Here is a 15,274-nt window from a genome sequence, read left to right on the forward strand (position 1 = left end):
AAAAATTCTATAACAATCTATTACTAATTAAAAGAATAAAATAACAGCAAATCTCACAATTAAATCCCCACCAAACTCTCTGAGAGGACGACAGCAAATGCCATAAAAAAATGAGCCTTTAAAAAGCGCTTCAAATGTAAAAGATTGCACCTCCCTTAAAGACTGGTGGAGTGCATTCCACAAGGAGGGTTGCCTTATATCTTCATCATTGTTTTTACTTACAGTGACCCAGCAGCTTTGGTCACCGCATACCTATGTAACTTAGCAATGCCCCTTTCCTCTTTCTAAGGGCAGTGCTAACCAGGGCTTTTTTTGAGGGGGTACCTGGGGGTACTGAGTACCGGCACTTTTTCAATTGTCTGCTAAAATTGACCCATGGACCCCAAGTTTTAATGAAAGATCCCAGGCTCTACACACTAATTCTGCCTTGTTATAGATTCTGTGGCTGGTTGCAGGGGGCCTGGCTATTGTGGGGTGGGTCCCCTCAGTGATCACCCCACCCTTGAAGGGTGGCCTAGCCTTTGAGTACCGGCACCTTTTTTGCTAGAGAAAACACACTGGTGCTAACCCTCCCCTTCGTTGTTCTTCATTTTCCCAGATCCGAGCTGGCTTGCAGGTCAGCGTGAGTAACCTGGAGGAGGTGGACAGCAATGTCACGTTCACACTGCAGATAAAAAGGTACAAGACAAAAGTCATCATGCTTACAATGTTGTGATCCAAGGACCAATTAAAACCAGAGGTACTGAATTGTCTCTCTCAATACAAAAGGGACAGGCCCTCTTCAAATGATTAAGAGGAACAAGGTGAGAGCTGGACAGCTGAATAAAGAAAGTGAAAAGATTTGATGACTGACTGAGCAGACAAACTAGACAAGTTCTACTGACTGTTGGCTGGGCTCAGTGGTTCTCTTCTCTCCTCCTTGATTCTTTGACAAACACACTTGCTGAGCAGCCCACATCATCCCGCCCTCCAGTCCTGAAACTGACATTGTGTGGTTATTTTTAGAAATTTCTGTACTCTTTCTTGAGATGCATCGGAAGCACACCAAGCTCCATGCCCCTCAGATGAACTGCTTTTTTTCACTAGATTCTTTTCTTTTTCTTTGCATCTATCCTTTTTGTAGCAAAAACAGTCAGAATCCCAACAGCGCCATCGAGCTGTTGCAGATACCAGTTGCTGCCATGGCAAAAGTTGACCTGCGAGGGTAAGAGACTGTCAAAGTGACATGGATCAGTCCATGGGGAAACCTCTGCCCCCAAATAGGAGAAATCACGATGAAAATAGGATCTCACCCTCCAATGCAACACACTTCCACCCCTCTAGAACTCTGTGTCCACTAAACACAAACCTACATATGACAGGTTCATTGATGTTCAGATTTCTTTTTGTCTTTTTTTACTCGTTATTTTAAAGGAAAAACAATTAATCAATAGATAACCAAGACATACTGTGTGCCTTTAGTACATGGTTTAACAAGCCAACATCAAAGGAAAGTCGTCTCCTCTCCTTCCCTCTCTCCCTCCTTACCTCCCATCCTAATCCCAACCCCAACCCCAAATACCCCACTGATGATCAGATTTCTGAGTCCTGCTTGGCATAAAAGGGAGGAGGGATGAAAACCCCAAAGACAGGTGGCGAAACCAACATTTAATCTCCACAAATTTTCTCACTTGGGGCTAATCCTATGTAAGGTAATCTATGGGGACAGTAGATTTCCCTAGAGTATCTACTATGAAGTCATGTGGTCATAGTTTTTGTTGGGTTTGGCAGGGGCTCGGTGCCAGCTGTGATTATCCTTCCAGTTGCTGACTGGGAGCAGAAGGAGGGTTCCAAGAAGCCAGAAGACAATGGAGAAATGGTGATGCATATCTATGAGGTGAGGGGGCTGCATATCAAGCCAAAAAGACACTATGGAGGTGAGGTGGTATTAGTTATAGGAAAGGAATTTTTAACAAACCTACACATTCAGCTCACAACTAAGTGTCTGCAGCTTCAGAGTCTAGGTTCTTGAGTCACGCCCTGGTGTATTCTGCTTCTTATAGTCTTAGTTGCTGTTAATTTAAGATTTGTTGGTAAATCTTCCTGGAAACAATGGAAAGAGATCATATGATACAGTAATGCTGAGACCATGGGCTGTCATTACAACAGCTAGATGTATAATGCCCTCCAGAAGAGCAGAGACAGGAGAGGGATGATGAAGACATTTAAATACTCGAAAGTATCAATTCACAAGAAGCAAGCTTTTGTCAGTGGAAAGAAATAGGGGACATGATCTGAACTACCAAGGCAGTGGACTCAGGAATGTCCTCTTACAACGGAGCAGCAGGAGTGGAGGAGGCTAAAATGGGAATGGACTTCAACAAGGCATGAGAGAGCACAAGGAACACTCTTTCTTCCTCTCTCACACATTATGACCCTCTTTGAACCTTTTATTAGTGAACCTCTTTGCTGCACTTTTTCGTGCAAACTGCAGTATATCAAGTGTTTTCAAATAAAGAGACGGAAAAAACATGACCTGGTGATGCTGCAGGCCAAGGTGATAGCATAGGGCTACAACTCCCAGTCCAAACAGATCAGTACAATAGGTTGCATGAGGAAGGCTAGGATCGAGCAGGATATGACAAAGTGTTGAAGTTCAGTTTGGATTTGCATCTACTCCTTTAGGTTTTGGGCTAAAAATGAACTTGTAGATAAGAGATAATGAAAGTGTTCAGGATTAGTATCAAAGAGGTCTATGTGCCCTTAGATTGTGAACCCACAAGGGAGAGAGAAAGCAATTCCAGTAGGGAGGAATAAGACCAGTGCTGGGAAGATTTCTACAGTCTATGCTGTGCCCTGATTATTTTATTTTATTTATTTATTTATTTACTTACTCACTGCATTTGTACCCAACATTTTCCATCCTAGTAGTAGGTTCAATGTGGCTTACAATTTACTAAGGAAATACAGGTTACTTGTTAGAAGCCTTGTGGTTTGGGTGTGCCAGGTTTGGTTCAGTCCAAGCTCAGATCAGTTCAAGTTTGGGATTAAAGGGGTGTTGACTTAATATCTGCATGACTATTGAGTTTGTCGTTGAGGAATGTTTTTTTTTTTTTTTTAAGAAATGGACTTTCAGGTGTTTTCTGAATTGTAGGTAGTTTTTCATGTATTTTAAGTCTTTTGGTAGGGAGATCCAGATTTTGGTGCAAGCGTAAGAGAAACTTGTGTATGTGGTTTTGTATTTCAGGCCTTAGCATCTGGGGAAGTGGCGTGTAAGGTAGGATCTTGTGCTCTTGGTTGCATTGCATTGTGGTAGAATTATTAGGTCTGTCATTTTAGGATTATTAGGTCTGTCAGTTGGGCAGACTGGATGGACCGTACAGGTCTTTATCTGCCGTCATTTACTATGTTACTATACAGCTTATTTTTGAAGAAGGGTGCCCATCTTCCGACACAAATCGGGAGATTTATTTATTTTATTGCATTTGTATCCCACATTTTCCCACCTTTTTGCGGGCTCAGTGTGGCTTCCTTCTCCTAAGGGCGGCCAAATCGGTATAATCGAAAGCCGATTTTGGCCAGCCTCAACTGCTTTCCATCGCAGGGACAGCCAGAGTTCAAGGGGGCGTGTCAGCAATGTACCGAAGGCGGGACGGGGGCATGGTTAAGAGATGGCCGTCCTCGGCCGATAATGGAAAAAAGAAGGGCAGCCCTGACGAGCATTTGGCCAACTTTACTTGGTCCCTTTTTGTTCACGACCAAGCCTTGAAAAGGTGCCCGAACTGACCAGATGACCACCAGAGGGAATTGGGGATCACCTCCCCTTACTCCTCCAGTGGACATCAACCCCCTCCCACCCAAAAAAAATTAAAAACATTTTTTGCCAGCCTCTTTGCCAGCCTCAAATGTCATACCCAGCTCCATCACAGCACTGTGCAGGTCCCTGGAGCAGTTTTTAGTGGGTACTGCAGTGCACTTCAGGCAGGCGGACCCAGGCCCAACCCCCCCTACCTGTTACACTTGTGGTGGTAAATGGTAGCCCTCCAAAACACACCAGAAACTCACTTTACCCACACATCTAGGTGCCCCCTTTACCATTTAAGGGCTATGGTACTGTTGTACAGTTGTGGGTAGTGGATTTTGGGGGCTCAGCACCCAAGGTAAGGGAGCTATGCACCTGGGAGCAATTTGTGAAGTCCACTGCAGTGCCCCCTAGGGTGCCCGGTTGGTGTCCTGGCATGTGAGGGGGGATCAGTGCACTAGGAATGCTGGCTCCTCCCACGACCAAATGGCATGGATTTGGCCGTTTTTGAGATGGCCGGCTTCGGTTTCCATTTTTGGCGAAAACCGAGGCCGGCCATCTCTAAGTCCGGCGATCTCAACATTTAGGTCGACCATCTCTAAGGTTGACCTAAATGCTGAGATTTGGCCAGCCCTGACTGTATTATCGAAATGAAAGATGGACGCCCATCTTGTTCGATAATACGGTTGACTCCGCCCCTTCCCGGGGCCGTCCCCGGAGAGATGGGTGCCCCCGTTCGATTATGCGCCTCCACATCATGTAAGCCGGGGAGAGGCCAAATATTATTATGTAGGCCAGTGTACAAATCTTGAAGGATATGAGAGTTTTGATAGGTAGCCAGTGTAGGTTTTGGAGTAGAGGTCATGCGCTTTCGAATTGGTTTTTGCCATATGAGCCTTGCTGCTGTGTTTTGCGCAGTTTGTAATTTCTTTAATGTTTATTCCTTGCATTCTGCGTAGATTCCATTTGCAGTAATCATGGGCGAGGACCATGGTTTGGATGAGAGTGTGAAAGACGTCCTGTGGGAAATAATTTTTTTATACCTTTGAGTTTCCACGTTGTATGGAACATTTTCTTTGTAGTGTTAGCTACCTGTTTGTCAAAGATAACTCTCAATCTATGGTGATTCCTAAAATCTTCAGGTTATCTGCTATAGGAAGAGTTGTTCCCAAAGCATTGATGGATGTGAAGTGTTTGGTATAGTATGGTGATGTGAGTAGCAAGCAGTGTGTTTTTTTCCCTATTCATTTTCAGTTTAAAAGCTGATGCCCAGACTTCCAGGGTGTATATGATGTCCGTGATTTTGGTGGTAATTTTGGATACATATTTTTTTAAGGGATAAAGATAAATACATCATCGGCATATATGAAGGGGTTGAAACCTTTTTTTGATAGAGATCATGCAAGGGGAACCATCATTAGGTTGAATAATATTGGGGAAAGTGGAGAACTCTTGGGGACGTCGCACTCCACTTTCCAAGGGGTGCAGATAGAAGAATTTGATATCACTTGGGTAGGATCTGGTGGTCAGAAATCCCCTGACTTATTCAAGCACCTTCCCTCCTATTCCTTTTTTTTTTTTTAGGATTCTTTGTAGGATAGTGTGATCAACCCTGTCGAATTCACTAGACAAGTCGAACTGTAATAAAAGGAAGTTTTTCCCGATTGAGATTTACTGTTTGAATGTAGCTAAGAGTGTGATTTAATGCCATATCTGTGCTGTGGTGGGGCCTGTAACCTGATTGGTATTCATGTAGTATTTTTGAGGTAGTCGGTTAGCTGGTTGGCTATGATGCCTTCCATTATTGTAGTCATCAGGGGTATAGATGCTATTGGTCTGTAGTTTGTGGTATCTTTAATATTTGGAATTGGCTTGAGTAGTATGTTGCCTTTTTCTTTTGGGAACCGGCCTTCTTGGAACATGAAATTTAAGTAGGAGGTGAGTTGGTCTGTGAAGCGGTTGGGGGGGCATTCATGATCAGGGACGGCGCAATGCGCTAAGCATGGCAGGAGGGTGCCAGCCTCTGAAGGGTGCCACGCTTACTGGCAGCTGCAACTCCCTGTCCCAGACCTCTTCTCAGCTGCTAGTTGAGGCCCCAGCCACAGCCCCCAGTCTCCACCTGCCCACCCTCAGCTCCCTCAACAGCCCCCTTCTCATTTCTGCCGCCCGGCGCCCTGCTTTTAAAATCTTTTGAACCGGCAGCGCAGTGTCAGCATCTGTGAAAGAAGCAACTTGCTCGGGCTATCCCTCACAATGTCCCGCCCTCACAGAAATAGGAAGTTACATCAGAGGAAGGCGGGGCACAATGAGGGACGGTCCGAGGCAAGCTGTTTCTTTCACAGATGCTGGCGCTGTGCTGCCAGTTCAAAAGATTTTAAATGCAGGGCACCGGGCAGCAGAAACGAGAAGGGAGGTGTTGAGAGAGCTGAGGGGTGGGCAAGAGGAGACTAGGGGCTGTGGCTGGAGTTGGGGCTCAAACTACAGCTAAAACAGGGGTTAGGGCTGGAACTCAGGGGGGAGCTGAACAGGAGGGAGATGGGAGAAGGGGGCTGGAGCTGGAAGTGGGTTCTGAGAAGGGGGCAGGTGGGAGAATGTGCCTGGGGCTGAAAAGGGGGGCAGATGGGAGAATGGGGCTGGGGCTGAAAAAGGGGGATGTAATGTAGGGCAGGTGGATGAAGGGGATGAACTTGGGGCTGAAAAGGAGGTTAGATGGAATAAGGAAGCTAGGACTGGAACTGGGGGCTGAAAAAGGGGCTTGGGCTGGGAGCTGAAAGGGGGGGCTGGGGCTGGTGGGAGAAAAAAGCTGGGTCTGAAACTAGGAGCTGAAAGTGGGGACTGGTGGGATAATAGGGCTGGAACTGGGGTCTGGAAAGGGGAGCAGGTGGAAGACGTGGGCTGGAACTAGGGCAGGTGGGATAATGGGGCTGGAACTGGGGGCTGAGGCTTGGCAATGGCCCTGATTTAGGTGCTGGGATGAGGTGGGAGGAGGAGTGACAGAAGTGGTCTGATGCTGGGGGCATGATGCTAGAGCTGGGGAAGAGAGAAGGGGAGATCAGAGCTGTCAGACTGGGGTTGAGGATGGGGGTAGGAGAAGGGGTCTGAGCCCTGACAAGGGGCTGATGCAGAGGCTGGAAGATGGAAGAGAAGGGTAGATACTATGTGGGGGGTGGGGAGAAGCCAGGGTATATACAGGAAAAGGTGGAGGGGCAGAGGGATGGGTAGAGGGGGTTAAGGTAGAGGAAAGATACAGTAAACATTTAAGGAGGTAGGTGGATGGAGAAAGAAGTATAGGAGAAGAAAAAGGGCAAATGATGATAGGAAAAGGAGCAAAAGAGACAGAGAGCTGTGAAGAGGGTGAGGGACAAAGGAAGAGGGACGGATCTTTGAAGGAGGTGAGAAAAGGTGGAAATAAAGAAAGCTAAAGGGGAAATGATTATTCCTACTATCTTTGACCTGATGGTTCAGCTAGGGTATGACTTTCCTTTCTAATTGAGGACTGCCCTCCAGGACCACCTCTGCTACCTGGTCTCAGGTTCTGTTCCTATTGGTCGCTTTACCTCCCCCTCCCTGGGCTTGTGTGTCCCTTTTTTTGACCTCCCTGACCTGTCTCCATGAGGCAGACATTCTCCATCTTGCCTCAGACAGCACATGTCCTCTTGCTCCCCTGCAGTGACCTCATCTTTTTACCTCTTCCTATCTTTCAGCATCCTATCTTTGAACCACCTTCATTCACCTATCAGCTCTCCCACCTCTGCCATAAAGCTTCTCTTTCTCTTCAAATTTCCATCTTCACCCTCTGGTACAGCTCTCAGAAGTACGAGGTCTCTTGCCTCGGGGCAGTAACTTCTGAGAACCTACTAACTGTGAGTAAATTGGCTACATTTATTCAAGTAAAAATAAATTTCAGAAAAGAATGAGACTTCTGGTGTTTGCTGCCGTGCCCAGGTTATACTGTCTGGTTATTTTAGTATATATCTGCCTTAAGAAGATATTACACTTTAAGAGACCAGAAACAGCATGTGACACACTCAGAGCCAGCGCTAGTGGAGAAAGTATCAACCATAAGAACATTAATTTTCAAACCAAATACTGCAGAAACACCCACCATTCAACTTCCCAGTTGAGGCCCCAAGGCTCCATAGTTCCCCAGAAGGTCAATACTAGTCCTCTGGAAGCTTATGAGCGCAATACTTTTAATCCTATTTATTTTGAATAATATTAATTAATAGGGTGAACATGAATAGAACACAATAGTATTCTGGGAGAATTTATTTATTGATCTGTATGGTGACTTTTCCTGGAGCTTTTGAAATATATATATGTTCCCCCCTCTATGTGATTGTGCTTACTTAATCCTGAGCAGCCTCAGATTCTGCCTTTGCAAGTCGATGTATGCTATTTCACTTGTTCTGTTTCTTCCTTGGGGAACCTTCTTATTTGCTGAAAGCTGCATAACAGAGGGCCCGGGACTGTCACGGATGTGGATTTGTTGCTGACTTTTCCGGACCGGTTCCAGGATGACTATTTCCTGTACCTTCTGCAAATCGAAGCTGATGCTGGGATTCACTGCCCCAACAATACTGAGCTGAACCCACTAGGGGTAAGGGGGAATTTGAGGGTGGGAGGTAGGGGGAAGGAAGGTGAAGAGCTCTGCAGACAAATAAAAGTGGGTGGGAGCTGGACATGAGTTCTGCAAGTTTCTTCTTGAGCTCCTTATAGATTATTTCAGTCTGTGCTAATGTCACACATGGGAGAGGCTTCCTTCAAGTCTGTGCTGAAGATGACCAGGCAGTGCAACAGAAAAAAATTAAGTGGTTGGGGGAATGCGTTTTGTTCATTTCTTTCAAACTACCTTGCCATTTCAGCTGGAAATCCAACACATTACTGTGCCCCCCACCAACAGAAGCAGCCAGGTAGATCGCAAACGGGAAAAGCGAGAAGCAGAGCACCCTGAGCTGGAGCAGGCAGAGGCTGAAAAGAGCCCCTTCCTTAAGGAGCCTGTTCATCTGGTGAGTATCAAAAGCTCAACTGGGGACCAGAGAGAAGCAAAGAGGGGAAGGGGGAAGAACCAGGGCTTTTTTTTTGAGGGGGTACTGAGTACCAGCACCTTTTCCATTGTCTGCTAAAATTGACCCATGGTTCCCAAGTTTTAATGAAAGAGCTCAGGCTCTGCACACCAATTCTGCCTTGTCATAGATTCTGTGACTGGTTGCAGGGGGCCTGGCTATTATGGGGTGGGTCCCTCAGTGATCACCCCACCCCTGAACAGTAGCCTGGCTTTTGAGTACCGGTACCTTTTTTTGCTAGAAAAAACACACTGGGAAGAACAGAAAATGGCTAAACATCCTGAAGACCCTGGAACACATACCTGCATGACGTGACGTTTACCAGATCATCATGCAAGACTTGGCTATTTAAGAATGCTTTTTAAACATTTTATTGTGCAGCCAGTCCTCCATCAGTTAATAAAAGTTCTGTGCCCAGAGGTCTGTATTGATGCATACCTCTACCCCTCTAGAGACCAGCACTTTATCAATGTGTTCTGATGGATCGGGGGAGCATTACTCTTAAGGTCTAAGCTAGCAGCAGAATTAATGGTTAAACAAAAGGAACAAGAGTGCCAGCTTGATGAAAACAGACCCTTTATTCAGCTCTCCCCAGTCAAATAATCCAGATAAAGAAAGTAGCACAAGACATGTGGTTCCAGTTTGCTTATGGGTTCTGACACAGTCCTGGTACTGGCTCAAGTAGGGTCCTTATGTGGGACCCAGTAGACACTTCTCTTCTCAATACTCCCCTTATCTCCCAACTATTTTTTTAAATTTTGTTACATCTGTACCCTGTGCTTTCCCACTCATGGCAGGCTCAATGCGGTAGGCAATGGAGGGTTAAGTGACTTGCCCAGAGTCACAAGGAGCTGCCTGTGCCGGGAATTGAACTCAGTTCCTCAGTTCCCCAGGACCAAAGTCCACCACCCTAACCACTAGGCCACTCCTCCACTACTCTCAACACCCCTGATGTCAAACTCCCCATATCTGACAACTTAAAGATACTGGGAGTAACGATAGACAGCCATTTATCTTTTGATAACCATGCTAAGCTCACCACAAAGAAAATGTTTAATATGATGTGGATATTGAAACGAGTGAAGCCTTATCTCCCACTCAACACTTTCCGGAACCTGATACAGTCTACTGTTATTACCCACGCCGACTACTGCAACAGTGTCTTTTTAGGATGCAAAACCCAAATACTGAAGAGACTCCAAACTGCCCAGAACACGGCTGCCAGACTTATTTTTGGCAAATCAAAATTCGAAAGTGCATCATCTCTTCGAGCAAAGCTTCACTGGCTCCCCATCAAAGAAAGAATAAATTTTAAGATCAACATAATGACCCACAAGATTATCCACGGCGAATCCCCTGGCTACATGAATGAATTGAACGACCTCCCTGCTAGAAACAGATCTATTTCTTCACGAACTTATCTTAACCTACACCTTCCCAATTGTAGAGGAATTAAGTACAAGATCTACTACGCATCCAGTTTCTCCTTTTTGGGCAGCCAGCTTTGGAACGCTATACCCAGACCAATCCGATTAATAAACAACTTCTTGCCCTTTAGAAAAATGCTGACAGCTCATCTCTTTAAGCAAGCCTACCCAAATGCCCCAACCTAATCTCGCCAACTTCCACCCCCAATTCTGTTCTGACTTAAATACCAACTTCCCATCCTTCTCTTTCCATCTCTCCTTAATTTTATCCCTCCTTACCCTTTCTCCCAAATTACACTATCCTATCCTGTCTACCCTCTTTTATCCTAGTCATATATTATCTAGCTCAACTTATCATACACTACTAAGCCCAACTTTACATTGTTTTACTACTGTTTTATTAAAATTCTATTAACTTTGTTTTTCAAATTACTATGTAAGCCGCATTGAGCCTGCATTATGTGGGAAAGCGCGGGGTACAAATGTAATAATAATAATAATTTATTCCATTGTTAGTGCAATGTGCTGCTCTGTGGGTTTCAGTGTCTCCAAACTAGAATCCCAACTTCTCCTAGAGGTATTGTTACACTGGGTTGTCTAAGAACACTGTGGACTGTGACCTCCACCATATAAGGCACGCTCTAGGAATAAGCAAACCCCCTACCTCTTATTCCTGGGGTCCTTCATCTTCCTGTCACCAACTTACTCTTGAGTGCTGGGTTTTGAGTGAGATCCCACCTAGTCCTTTCCTTTTCCTCTGTCTCTGAGTAGGCTTTTTGGGTTATGGAGGTTGTTTTTACAGGGCCCTTATCCCCCTACACTGACTGTTTCCTCTTCTCCCTCTCCCAGCATTGTGCCCTTCCTATCCTGAAAAGTTATACTTCCCTCCAAATTCAGGGAACTCCTATTGTAAGGGCCTGACGGGTAAGACTACCCCATACCATCCAGGGGCGTAGCCAGACACACAGTTTTGGGTGGGCCTGGGTCCAAGATGGATGGGCAGAAGAACTCCATTTGTCCCACAAGTGATTTGGTCTCTCCCTCTCTCGCCTGCATACCATATGGTCTCTCAAACATCCCCCCTCTCCTGCATACCTTTTAAATAGCAGATTTTCACCAGCAGTGAGCAGCAACTAATTCACACTGCTCATGTTGGCCCCACAGCCTTCCCTCTGATGCAACTTCCTATTTCCACATAGGCAGGAATATGTCAGATGGAAGGCTGTGGGGCCAGTGCGAGCAGTATGTATCAGTTGCTGCTTGCTACAGGCAAAGATCTGCTGTTTACAAGGTATGCAGGAGGGACAGTCGTTGGGAGTTTTTGGCTGGTGGGGCTTGGGGATCCCTCCCAGCCACATTATAGGTGTGCTGCTACTGGGTGGGCCTGGGCCCACCCAGGCCCACCCTTGGCTACGCCACTGATACCATCCCTGAGTGATATGTCTCTGGGGTAACAACCCAAAGTGTTCCTACTTTATGCCAAGGGAAGACATGTTGAGTGGCACCCTGCTACAATTGTAATGCATTTTATGATGAGCCTGCCTTTTGTAAACCACCGATAGCCTTTCTGGAAATGGCAGTGTAAACTAACAATTCATAAACACAAACTAATTAAATAACATGTTTGTTTTGCACATTTGGTTCACCCGCAAAGGGGGGGAGAAGGGGTTCTGGCTTAGGTTATACAACCTGTGCCATGCAAAGGAGGTAAGAGAGCTGATGGAAAAGATTTGAAAGAAGAGGGGAAAGAAAGAAGGAAACAGTAGGAGAAAAACAAAGTGCAGAACAAAAGATTAAAAGGAGGGGAGAGAAAAGGCTGGGGGGGGGGGGGGCAGGAAAAAAATGAAAATCATGGAAAGAACAGAGAAGATGGAGTAAGGGAAGGGATGGTGTGGATATAAGTATATAAGTCTTAAGTAGTGCCATAGTGGGACAGACCGAAGGTCCATCGAGCCCAGCATCCTGTTTTCCAACAATGGCCAATCCAGGTTTACAAGTACCTGGCAAGATCCTAAAACAGTATGATACATTTTATGCTGCTTATCCTAGAAATAAGTGGTGGATATTCCCCAAATCCATTTTAAGAATAGCTTATGGACTTTTCTTTTAAGAAGCTATCCAAACCATTTTAAACCCTGCTAAGCTAACTGCTTTTACTACATTCTCTGGCAACGAATTCCAGAGTTTAATTACATGTTGTGTGAAGAAATAGTTTCTCTGATCTGTTTTAAATTTATTACTTTGTAGCTTCATTGCGTGCCCCCCTAGTCCTAGTATTTTTGGAAAGAGTAATCAAGTGATTCCCATCTATCTGTTCCAATCCATTCTTTATTTTATAGACCTCTATCATATCTCCCCTCAGCCGTCTTTTCTCCAAGCTGAAGAGCCCTAGATGCTTTAGCCTTTCCTCATAGGGAAGTTCTCCTATCCCCTTTATCATTTTTGTCACCCTTCTCTGTACCTTTTCTAATTCCTCTATATCTTTATTGAGATGCGGTGACCAGAATTGCACATAATATTCGAGGTGCGGTCATACCATGGAGCGAAACAAAGAAATTATAATGTCCTCATTTTTGTTTTCTATTCCATTCCTAATAATACCTAACATTCTATTTGCTTTCTTAGCCGCCGCCACACACTGAGTAGAAGGTTTCTATGTATCAACGATGACACCTACATCCCTTTCCTGGTCGGTGACTCCTAATGTGGAACCTTGTATTACATACATATAGTTTGGGTTCCTCTTTCCCACATGCATCACTTTGCACTTGCTCACATTAAACGTCATCTGCCATTTAGACGCCCAGTCTCCCAGTCTCGTGAGGTCCACTTTATTTTTCACAATCCTCTTATGATTTAACAACTTTGAATAACTTTGTGTCGTCAGCAAATTTAATTACCTCACTAGTTACTCCCATCTGTACATTATTTATAAATATGTTAAAAAGCAGCGGTCCCAGCACAGACCCTTGGGGAACTCCACTATCTACCCTTCTCCATTGAGAATACTGACCATTTAACCCTACTCTGTTTCTATTTTTTAACCAGTTTGTAATCCACAATAAAATACTACCTCCTTACCCATGACTCTCCAATTTCCTCTGGAGTCTTTCATGAGGTACTGCGTGCCCCTTTTACCCCTCGGTCATCTAGTGGTCCAACTGATTCTTTTGCCAGTTTCTTGCTTTTAACATATCTAAACAAAATTTTACTATGTGTTTTTGCCTCCAACGCAATCTTTTTTTCAGAGTTCCTCTTTGCCTTCCTTTGCATTTCCAGTGCTTTGCATTTGACTTGCCATTCCATAAAGGAATCCTGTTCAGAAGGAATGGATCCTAAGGAGCTTAGCCGAGATTGGATGGCAGAGCCGGTGGCGGGAGGCGGGGATAGTGCTGGGCAGACTTATACGGTCTGTGCCAGAACCGGTGGTGGGAGGCGGGGCTGGTGGTTGGGAGGCGGGGATAGTGCTGGGCAAACTTATACGGTCTGTGTCCTGAAAAAGACAGATACAAATCAAGGTAAGGTATTTTATTTATTTTTGTTACATTTGTACCCCACGCTTTCCCACTCATGGCAGGCTCAATGCGGCAGGCAATGGAGGGTTAAGTGACTTGCCCAGAGTCACAAGGAGCTGCCTGTGCCGGGAATCGAACTCAGTTCCTCAGGACCAAAGTCCATCACCCTAACCACTAGGCCACTCCTCCACACAAAAAGTAGCACATATGAGTTTATCTTGTTGGGCAGACTGGATGGACCGTGCAGGTCTTTTTCTGCCGTCATCTACTATGTTACTATGTTACTTATGCTGTCTCTTATTATTTTCAGTCAGGTCCTTCTTCTATTTTCTGAAGGATTTTCTTTTAGCTCTAATAGCTTCCTTCACCTCACTATTTAACCATACCAGCTATCATTTGGTCTTCCTTCTTCCTTTTTTTATACACTGAATATATTTGGCCTGGGCTTCCAGGATGGGTTTGTTGAACAGCATCCATGCCTGATATGGATTTTTTGACCTTTGCAGCTGCTCCTCTAAGTTTTTTTTTTTCAGTGTTCTTCTCATTTTATCATAGTCTCCTTTTTGAAAATTAAATGCTAACTTATTGGATTTCTTGTGTGTACTTACTCTACTACTACTACTACTACTACTATTTAACATTTCTAAAGCGCTACTAGGGTTACGCAGCGCTGTACAATTTAACATAGAAGGACAGTCCCTGCTCAAAGAGCTTACAATCTAATGGACAAATGTACAGTCAGTCAAGTAGGGGCAGTCAAATTGGGGCAGTCTAGATATCAAATCTGATCATATTATGATCACTGTTAGGAAGTGGTCCCAGCACCATTACCTCCTGCACCAGATCATGCGCTCCACTAAGGACTAGGTCTATAATTTTTCCTTCTCTTGTCGGCTTCTGTACCAGCTGCTCCATAAAGCAGTCCTTGATTTCTTAAAGGAATTTTACCTGTCTAGCATGCCCTGATGTTACATTTACCCAGTCAATATTGGGGTAATTGAAATCAATATTAAACCCAACAATTCCACTACAATGCACCTGAGTGTTGGAGGTGTGTAATCGCTAGTATATATGAAATGTGGAGAAAAAAAGACTTCAGAAATCCTAGAGAATACTCCTTATGTGGATACCACCATACATGTGTGGAGTACTCCGCTTCTTCAATCACTAGTCTTCACAAAAAAAACTCCACTCTTCTTATTCATATAATACATGCACATACACCTATCACAATACTCAAAGGTGAAGGCAACTAATTAAGACATTCGGTGAATACAAAACTACTTAGCTTGAATGTTCTTAAAAATGTCCATTCTCCAACAGCATACAATGTTCACAAAGCCCAACAGGAGACCCTGTTTCGCCCCAATTAGGCTGTTTCAAGGGCCAGAACTTTAATCCAGACAGCTAGTTTTCCATCTTTAAACTTCACCGCATTCAACTGCCTCTGGTCGGCGTCTTAAACTCGAATCCCACTTCCTTCTT

General features: G+C 44.8%; 1 protein-coding gene across 2 annotated transcripts in view; it reads left to right on the forward strand.

Annotated features, from left to right (window-relative positions):
• Positions 1 to 15,274, forward strand: part of ITGA2B (integrin subunit alpha 2b) — a 146,848-nt gene that overhangs the window by 116,940 nt on the left and 14,634 nt on the right. For both annotated transcript variants that reach the window (XM_030221820.1, XM_030221819.1), the window contains exons 22-26: positions 599 to 678; positions 1,124 to 1,204; positions 1,771 to 1,876; positions 8,229 to 8,381; positions 8,647 to 8,790. In XM_030221820.1, the coding sequence (XP_030077680.1) occupies positions 599 to 678; positions 1,124 to 1,204; positions 1,771 to 1,876; positions 8,229 to 8,381; positions 8,647 to 8,790 (564 nt within the window). The remainder of the gene's footprint in view (positions 1 to 598; positions 679 to 1,123; positions 1,205 to 1,770; positions 1,877 to 8,228; positions 8,382 to 8,646; positions 8,791 to 15,274) is intronic.

The sequence above is a fragment of the Microcaecilia unicolor genome, chromosome 12 (assembly GCF_901765095.1).
Source record: "Microcaecilia unicolor chromosome 12, aMicUni1.1, whole genome shotgun sequence".
Lineage (NCBI taxonomy): Eukaryota > Metazoa > Chordata > Amphibia > Gymnophiona > Siphonopidae > Microcaecilia > Microcaecilia unicolor.